We start from the raw sequence: 10000 nt of genomic DNA on the forward strand, positions 1-10000 counted from the left end.
CTCCAAGAAAACATTGATCGATTGCTGGAATGGTCAGAACTAAACCATATGTCACTGAACCCAAATAAAACTAAATGCATGCTTCTAACCACTAGACAAAAACGACAAAATCTATCATCAAAATTTCCTAAACTACAAATACAAAATCAAGATGTAACTGAAGTTGATAACCATAAAGTCTTGGGAATAACCATTGATAATAATCTGTCTTGGTCAAAACATTTAGATACACTTTGTAAAAATACTTCTAAAAAAATATATCAGTTATCAAAAATTAAACACTTTCTAGACCTACGCACACGGAAACTGTTTTTTCAGGCATATATTCAATCAACTATTGATTATGCGTCCACAGTGTGGGACTCTGCAAGTGCAAACACTTTGAAACACTTGTGCTCTTTACATAGACGAGCTGTTAAATTAATTCTTTTAAAAAATGCATCTCTCTCTACGTCTGATTATAAAAAATTAAAGATTCTTCCTATCAAATCAAGATTTATCTATAACAAAGGTGCAATGATGCATAGAATTATGTCAGGGAATGCACCTACATTCATTGCCTCAAATTTCAAACTGAATAATTCAATAAAACTAAACAAATTAATTACCCCAACCCCTAGAATTGACCTTTACAAATCAAGTCTTTCTTATTCTGGCGCCTTATTGTGGAACTCCATTCCTGATTTAATTAAAATGCAATTCAGTGAAACTTCCTTCAAAGAAATGTACATGCTGTTTCTCTTGGAAACAAGTAAATAATTATGTGATAATATTACATCATTGCTTGATATTCATAATGCATTTTGAAATGTCTTTTTAATTGTTTGACATGTTAATTATATACATTGTATTGTAATTAACTTAACTTCTATTTCTTCTTGTTATTAATCGAGTTACCCTCAATGGGCGAGGGCCGGACGAAAAAAAAGCATGTATACTTTGCTTATTCTGTTACCCTCGATAAATAAATAAAGTTCAAAGTTCTCTCTCTCTCTCTCTCTCTCTCTCTCTCTCTCTCTCTCTCTCTCTCTCTCTCTCTCTCTCTCTCTCTCTCTCTCTCTCTCTCTCTCTCTCTCTCTCTCTCTCAATCTCTCCCCCTCTCTCTATATCACGCAAACAATGTTTCACACTTTTTTGCAACCATCTAAAGTACCTTCAAACGTCGCAAGTGGTCCAGGCCCTGCAGTGGTTATTGCTATCATAGTGACGCAAACAACAACGAGTACTTGAGCTTTCATTTTGCCGCTTAAGTCACTGGCTCTTGTTCAGCAATAATGAATGTCCGTATTGTTTGTTATCTAATATAGGACAGCAATAGTTGCAGCGTACGCAAAAAGGTGCGTAATAAATTGTTCGTTGCATTAATTGATACAATCTGCGAGCAGCGCACTGTCGAAGAGAAAGCACACACACAAAAACAGTCGTCAGTGCTAAAGTAAACTCGGCAAAAACAATATTGCTTTTATTTGTGTGCCCCATCTAAAACATTCATTCCCGTGTCATTTTAGTCAAACTTTCTATGACATTAAAGGCACACAACGTGGCTGTCTTGCGCACTTTTGGATCAAAGTTTTCTTTTACGTGCGTCGTGTGACCGCCTTCCAAAGAAGGATACCCCCAAAATCGACGTGACATTGTCAAAAACTTTAACGTACCAATTCAAAAATCGACAAAAATTCAGAATAACTTGGCAACCTCATACGATCGAGCAGACAGTCCGCAATGATCTATCCAGGGCGTGTATGCACGAGGAGGAAGTCAACAACACTGGAAGTAGAGGCCTCTTTCGGAAGTGGGAACTCCCGAAGTTTAACTTTCCAACTGTTCACTATGCATGAACGCCGGAGTGGTGACTTCGAGAGTATTTGGTCAAGGTCGCGAAAATTGGGGGAATCCTAACTAGTACGCATGCGTTTGTTAACGGTAAGCTTGCCACCAGAAGAAACAAATCTCATTGCGAGTTCAGAAAGGCGAACGTTGAGCGCGCTTTAGTACTAACAGCGTTATTGCTGTTGTTTTTTGAATGGTTAAACGAAAGGTCGGTTCAAACCTGTGATGATTGTCTTGGAATCGAATGACTGCCTATGACAAATGACTTTGTTGGCTTGAATGTTAGGAGAAGAGTAAATGATTATGTTGAACTTTTTTTTTTTGATCTCAGCTGCTTGTTTCAACCCTTTTTTTTCTTCTTTTTTTTTCGGGGAGTATCCCTCTTCATTGATCTTTTTTTCTTTTCTTTTTTTCTGCTTTTTATATTAATTTTTCTACTTTAAATGTACCTATATCGTTAACAATACTATTTCTAAATGTATTTTAAACACGCCCCAAAAACTTCCTTTACGGTAATTTTTAATAATCATATTATATTTACAAATCACTTTATCCTCAACGCATTTCCAAGTGAACATAAGTTTCTGGGAGAAAAAAAAAATCAGTATAATCAATTTCGTTCTCACAATAAGTACAACAATTACTGTATGTTGAACTTGTGTTTAATAATTTTATATCGGTAAAACTGTTGGACAAACATAGATTGGTTATAGGGAAACTTTGGGTTACTGGTAAAGTTTAAAAGGAAGAACATTATGCAGTAGACCGTAAATAACTAAGTTTAGTGACTTGTTCCTTATTTATTGGGGAAATGTCTGTCAAGAAGTTTAGAAAAGACAATACTGTTCATCGGTGTTTTAATTTGTTTATTTATTACGATGGCGATGCATGCAGCATGGTTATGTACAGTTAAATGTCAAGGTTCGATTTTTTTTTTAAGGCATAGGACAGTTTCTTTTCGCGTTTAAAAAAAATGAACACATAGGCAAAAACCGGTTGTTGCAGTCTGAATGCAATTAAGGTCTATTAAGAAAAAGGTTAATTAAAAAATTTGTGTAGCTCCCAGCGGCACTTGAACCCAGAGCGTCGGATCGAAATTACGAATCCGTAACCACTGCACTATGCTACTCGTCCGCAAAAAGCACGATGCAAAGATGTGTTATCAGTTATTCAGTAGTGGTAGTTAGAAAGCTCACCACCTTCGCCGAATGACTCGAGCACGGTTTTTTCGGTCAGTAAATGATCGTACTGTCAGTTTTGAGCCAATCTGTTTCAAGCTTTTTACCTAAATTAAACAAGAATGTCACAGTTCGTGTCTATGGTGCAAGGTAGCCGACCGTCTCATTGTAGCCAAGTTACGACAGTTGCTCGATTGACGCATTTCACGTCTTCAATATTGTGTCTGAGCTCATTTCCTAATGAGCTGCCTTTAAAACCAGAATGTCATGCCATTGTAGCATGCGTTGGAGGTTTCTTTTAGATGGGTAAGGACCTTTAAGATGCGATATCGTCGTATAAATGATGAAATTAACTTTGAAAGTGGGAACTTCGGAAGCAAAGTTGCCAGCTACTCGGTATGCACGAGCTAACTTGAACGCCGAAGTAGTGGCTTCGAGAGTCCTGAGGTCAAGGTCGAAAAAATTGGGGGAATCCCAATTAGTGCGCATGCGTTTGTAAACGGAATGCTTGGCGACCACAAGAAACAAATCTCATCGCGAGTTCGTAAATGGGCGAACGTTGATCGCGCTGTAGCTTTTACTATAGTTGTTGTTTTTGACTGGTTGAACGAAATGGTCTGTTCAAAGCTGTGATGATTGTCTTGAAATTGAATGACTGTCTGTAATAATGATTTTGTTGACCAGAATGTTGGGGAGGAAAAATCTTTTTTTGTTTATGTGGGAGCGAAGTCGGTTATGTTAAACCTCTTTCTTTTTTTTATATTTAGTCAAGTTTTGACTAAATAATTTAACGTAGAGGGGGGAATCGAGACGAGGGTCGTGGTGTATGTGTGTGTGTGTGTGTGTGTGTGTGTGTGTGTGTGTGTGTGTGTGTGTGTGTGTGTGTGTGTGTCTGTCTGTGTGTGTGTGTAGAGCGATTCAGACTAAACTACTGGACCGATCTTTATGAAATTTGACATGAGAGTTCCTGGGTATGAAATCCCCGAACATTTTTTTCATTTTTTGGATAAATGTCTTTGATGACGTCATATCCGGCTTTTCGTGAAAGTTGAGGCGGCACTGTCACGCCCTTATTTTTCAACCAAATTGGTTGAAATTTTGGTCAAGTAATCTTCGACGAAGCCCGGGGTTCGGTATTGCATTTCAGCTTGGTGGCTTAAAAATTAATTAATGACTTTGGTCATTAAAAATCTGAAAATTGTAAAAAAAAATAAAAATTTATAAAACGATCCAAATTTACGTTTATCTTATTCTCCATCATTTGCTGATTCCAAAAACATATAAATATGTTATATTTGGATTAAAAACAAGCTCTGAAAATTAAATATATAAAAATTATTATCAAAATTAAATTGTCCAAATCAATTTAAAAACACTTTCATCTTATTCCTTGTCGGTTCCTGATTCCAAAAACATATAGATATGATATGTTTGGATTAAAAACACGCTCAGAAAGTTAAAACAAAGAGAGGTACAGAAAAGCGTGCTATCCTTCTTAGCGCAACTGCTACCCCGCTCTTCTTGTCAATTTCACTGCCTTTGCCATGAGCGGTGGACTGACGATGCTACGAGTATACGGTCTTGCTGAAAAATGGCAGCTACTTGACTAAATATTGTATTTTCGCCTTACGCGACTTGTTTAATGATTGTGTATTGGTAAAACTGTTTGGTTAGAGCGAAAGTTTTGGGCTACTGGTCAATTTAAAAAGGCAGAAGTTTTTGGGGGAATCAAGATATAAGGTGTAGTGAAAAGAAGATAAGTTCAGTAACTTTCATATTAATTGGGAAAATGTGTCCAAATTTTTACAAAAGATAAATTGTTGTACTTAGGTGTTAGTAAATTATGTTTGTCCTCGTTAATTGTGAACAGGATGTATGTTTATGTAAAGTTGAAAGTCAAGATTGGATTTGTTTATCCTACGCGCGTGTGTGCATGTGTGTTAGACATAGACATAGAACACTTTATTATCTCAATTTCGAGAAACTCGGGTGTGGTGAATCACAACAAACAACATAAAACGTAAGAAAATAAATAAAATATCGAGGCGCAAATAATCAGCTAATAATAGTGTGTGTGAGGGGGGGGTGGTAGGGGGTGGGGGTGCACACACACACACACACCGTCGAACACACACACACACACAAACACACACACACACACACACACACGCACGCGCACACAAACAAACGCACAATTATACCCGCACGCACACACGCACAGACAGGCAGGCAGGCACTCGCACAAATACATAAACACTTTCACACACACACACACACACGCACGCACACACACACACACACACAAACACACACCCTTCTCCCCACACACACACACATGTGCGCGCGTGCACTGCAAACGAATGATTGAATGAACAGACGCACACCTACACACGCACGCACGCACGCACGCACACACACACACTCACACACACACGCACACGCACACTCTCACACAAACACACACTCACACATGCACACAAAGACGCTCATTTACATAGAAACACCCCCTCCTATAAGCGGGGATGAAATTTTAAGAGTGGTGGCCAGTGACCCAGAACGAACAAAAGTCAAAGCTGGCAACTCAGGTTTGTATTCAAACAAATTTACACGAAATGCACGCACGAGATACGACTTTTCTTTCTATTTTCTCTCTTTCACACCGTATAGAGTAGGCTAGGGCAAAATCGGTCAAGATTCACTTCCGGGAGCACGCACGGGCAGACGCTTGGTAAGTTTTTTCCTGTTTTCTCAAAGTAAACCCCGTTTTACACCCTGTGCTGCACCCGAGCGTTTGTAGACAGATGTCAGGTAACGTCTGCTATAATTTTATGATGGCTGATGCTGTATTTGTGGCAAAAACTTGCAATAAAATCGTCAGTCGGGAGCTAAAGTCCGGATGCGGACCAGATTTGGATGGCTACGGTCAAGATTGTTTACTTTTTAGGACCATTTTCGTCTGTTTTCTCGTTATATTTTGCACTCTGGCATATTCACGCATTAAACCCAACGCTCTTCTCACTTTTTGCATCAATAGAAAATCTATGTCCGCTTTAGATCTCCGTACTTGGGCATCAGCATTCACTTTATTCATTGAAGGCTAAAGTCCATCTCATTTCAGCCCAGAACAGCTAAAGGGCTAAAGTCCAGAACAAAAAGATAAAGAAGTCTTTGTGTTTGATTTATGCGTGCTATAAGCCCAGTTTGATTGGTGTGCAATGTATGACATACTCTTGAGAAAACACAGCAATGTTTTTGCATTGTAGGGGATGGGATTCAGCCCTTTCATTTGTCTGGATAGTTCAAATGTTTAACATTGTGCGAGGTTTTGCTTTTTGCAGATGGCTGATTTATCAGTACTTACTTTAGACAGCTTCCTCGACTGTTCCGAGGAAGTTGTGCCAGGAACGGTCGAGGAAGCTGTCAGTGTGCCGGCGGAGACTGACCAGACTGACCAGGAGCCGGGAGAACCGAAACATACATCCACCCCACACAAGGCGCATTTGTGTGGGGGCTGTGGGCGTCAGTACAAAACTGCCAGCAACCTCCACAAGCACGCCAAGATGGCACATGGGTCTGGGGATGGGCCAACGTTTGAATGTGAACAGTGTGGAAAAGGCTACATGGAACGTGTGTACTTCGAGGCGCACTCCAACAGGCACAAGAAAATTGCACCCCATACATGCCCAACACCAACATGTGGCAAAGCATTCAAGAACATGGTGTGCTGACGGTACAATGAAATTTACCTTTGATTCTGATGACAGGCATCTCCCAGAGTCAGCCGAACCTTCAACAACTTGACCTAGTCCTTTCAGGCCACCCATGAATCGAAGTAGCTTCCCACCAAAAAGCTTGTAAGCTGTTTGCCAAAACGTTTTGGTCTGACTTGCGAATCTCATTCCACATGTTTTCTTTGTAGAATAGAAAGTGGCAACGTCTAGAAAGAGAAGGAGTGCAATGTTGTCAAGTGGTAGTGTGCCGTCAGCAATTATTTCATGTAGGGATATCCAAGCCGACAGAAGACCCTGGTCTTTCAAGCGAGCTGCAGCTTTTAGCCACAACGGTACAAAGTCGTCCTCTTCTTTTTTGGGGGGGCCTTCTTCTTTTTTGGGGGGGGGCCTTCGGGACTCGCTGCGCATGCTTCATATTTGAAACTTTTGCTAATTAGCAAATGTTTCCCTGTTTTTTCATCAATGGTCAATTGACGAAATTTGGGCTGTTTATCTGAATGATTTGACTCCAGGTGTTCTTTGACGACTCTGATTGAGTCAAATTTGCCCTCGCAGTAGTAGCATCTGATGTCCATCAGCTGGAACAAGGAACAACACATTCTTAAAATAGTTATACCCATGCTATAGTGAAAGCAATGTTTTGGCATTTCAACATCAAGCCAAGAGTTCAAAGGGTGAAATTCAAACTGAAGACCCCCATCAGCACATTGAGGTATACAGAAATGCGCTTTATAAATGCTATTAATTCTTCTTCTTTTTCTTCTTCTTCTTCTTCTTCTTCTTCTTCTTCTTCTTCTTCTTCTTCTTATTATTATTATAGTAGTAGTAGTAGTAGTAGTAGTAGTAGTATTACTACAATGCAAAGACATTGCTGTGTTTTCTCAAGAGTATGTCATACATTGCACATCAATCAAACTGGGCTTATAGCATGCATAAATCAAACACAAAGACGTCTTTCTCTTTTTGTTCTGGACTTTAGCCCTTTAGCTGTTCTGGGCTGAAATGAGATGGACTTTAGCCTTCAATACATAGTGCAATGAATAAAGTGAATGCTGATGCCCAAGTACGGAGATCTAAAGCAGACATAGATTTTCTATTGATGCAAAAAGCGAGAAGAGTGTTGGGTTTAATGCGTGAATATGCCAGAGTGCAAAATATAACGAGAAAACAGACGAAAATGGTCCTAAAAAGTAAACAATCTTGACCGTAGCCATCCAAATCTGGTCCGCATCCGGACTTTAGCTCCCGACTGACGGTTTCATTGCAAGTTTTTGCCACAAATACAGCATCAGCCATCATAAAATTATAGCAGACGTTACCTGACATCTGTCTACAAACGCTCGGGTGCAGCACAGGGTGTAAAACGGGGTTTACTTTGAGAAAACAGGAAAAAACTTACCAAGCGTCTGCCCGTGCGTGTTCCCGGAAGTGAATCTTGACCGATTTTGCCCTAGCCTACTCTATACGGTGTGTCTTTGGGACTTTCATTTGCGTTAGATCGGTTTCATATGAAAAACCGAAGACAAGCCCTGCTATTTTGCACTGAGAAACTTTGGAAGCAGCGTGTTTACTCCTGGGTTTCGCTGTAGTACAATTACCTTCACTTACCGGCTTCCTCGCTTGCTTCAAAAGTAAGCACTTTTTCCGTCCCATGCATGCGAAATTGAGGATGTACTTCCGATGTCGCTCAAAACGTTGGAAGTTGTCGCAAACTACCATCAATTACTTCCTCGCTTTGCTTCGAAGTAAGCCCTTCTTCCGGCCCATGCATACGAAAGTGACGCAAGTTCTTCCCATGTCACTCAAAACTTCGGGAGTTTTCGCGAACTTTCCCCATAAGCATACGGGCACTGATATGGCCCTTCGTGGTCGGCTGGGCGCAAACAAACAAACAAAGTGGCTGTGGACTACGTGACAAGTCGCAAAAAAAACAAAAAAACAAGAAATTCCTCCGAGGTAGGAAAAACACCCCCGTTGGTCAAAGGGAAATAACCATTCTCACTGCCACCAACTGAGAAGGTTATTTCCCTTTGACCATTAATATGTCCCTCTATAAGTCCTTGTAGAATCTTAATCCACCAATAACTCCCTTACCGTGTGTTTGACTGGTCCCAATTTTTGTAAGGACCGTCTCAGGAATGTATAGAACCTGTTCACCAAGTTTGGTGACGATCGGTCCGTTCATTCTTGAGATCTATATGCGAACACAAACAAACAAACAAACAAACACATCGACCGAATCCTATACACACCCCTATACCGGGGGTGTAATAAACAAATGACAAAGAGTAACAAGTCGCGTAAGGCGAAAATACAATATTTAGTCAAGTAGCTGTCGAACTCACAGAATGAAACGCAATGCCATTTTACTCGTAGCATCGTCAGGCCACCGCTCATGGCAAAGGCAGTGAAATTGACAAGAAGAGCGGGGTAGTAGTTGCGCTAAGAAGGATAGCACGCTTTTCTGTACCTCTCTTTGTTTTAACTTTCTGAGCGTGTTTTTAATCCAAACATATCATATCTATATGTTTTTGGAATCAGGAACCGACAAGGAATAAGATGAAAGTGTTTTTAAATTGATTTGGACAATTTAATTTTGATAATAATTTTTATATATTTAATTTTCAGAGCTTGTTTTTAATCCGAATATAACATATTTATATGTTTTTAGAATCAGCAAATGATGGAGAATAAGATAAACGTAAATTTGGATCGTTTTATAATTTTTTATTTTTTTTTACAATTTTCAGATTTTTAATGACCAAAGTCATTAATTAATTTTTAAGCCACCAAGCTGAAATGCAATACCGAACCCCGGGCTTCGTCGAAGATTACTTGACCAAAATTTCAACCAATTTGGTTGAAAAATGAGGGCGTGACAGTGCCGCCTCAACTTTCACGAAAAGCCGGATATGACGTCATCAAAGACATTTATCCAAAAAATGAAAAAAATGTTCGGGGATTTCATACCCAGGAACTCTCATGTCAAATTTCATAAAGATCGGTCCAGTAGTTTAGTCTGAATAGCTCTACACACAGACACACACACACACACACACGCACACACACACACACACACACACACGCACATACACCACGACCCTCGTTTCGATTCCCCCTCGATGTTAAAATATTTAGTCAAAACTTGACTAAATATAATAAATATAAAAAGAGGTCGGTAGAACTCCGTGCATTGCACGCCAAGCGGGGTAAGCGAAGGTCGAACTGACCTTGGACCTAATATGGATGCATAGGTCCAAG

The 10000-nt window shown here is 39.8% G+C and overlaps 1 protein-coding gene across 1 annotated transcript; it reads left to right on the forward strand.

Moving 5' to 3' along the window:
- Positions 1 to 6346: 6346 nt before the first annotated feature.
- LOC138955151 (zinc finger protein 70-like) lies at positions 6347 to 6736 on the forward strand (the record flags this gene model as incomplete). The annotated part of the gene is made up of 1 exon (XM_070326814.1): positions 6347 to 6736. A coding segment is annotated over one exon (390 nt), but the record flags the coding sequence as incomplete, so codon positions are not given.
- Between the last annotated feature and the right edge of the window lie 3264 nt (positions 6737 to 10000).

This window comes from Littorina saxatilis, unplaced genomic scaffold (genome assembly GCF_037325665.1).
Source record: "Littorina saxatilis isolate snail1 unplaced genomic scaffold, US_GU_Lsax_2.0 scaffold_2182, whole genome shotgun sequence".
Classification (NCBI taxonomy): domain Eukaryota; kingdom Metazoa; phylum Mollusca; class Gastropoda; order Littorinimorpha; family Littorinidae; genus Littorina; species Littorina saxatilis.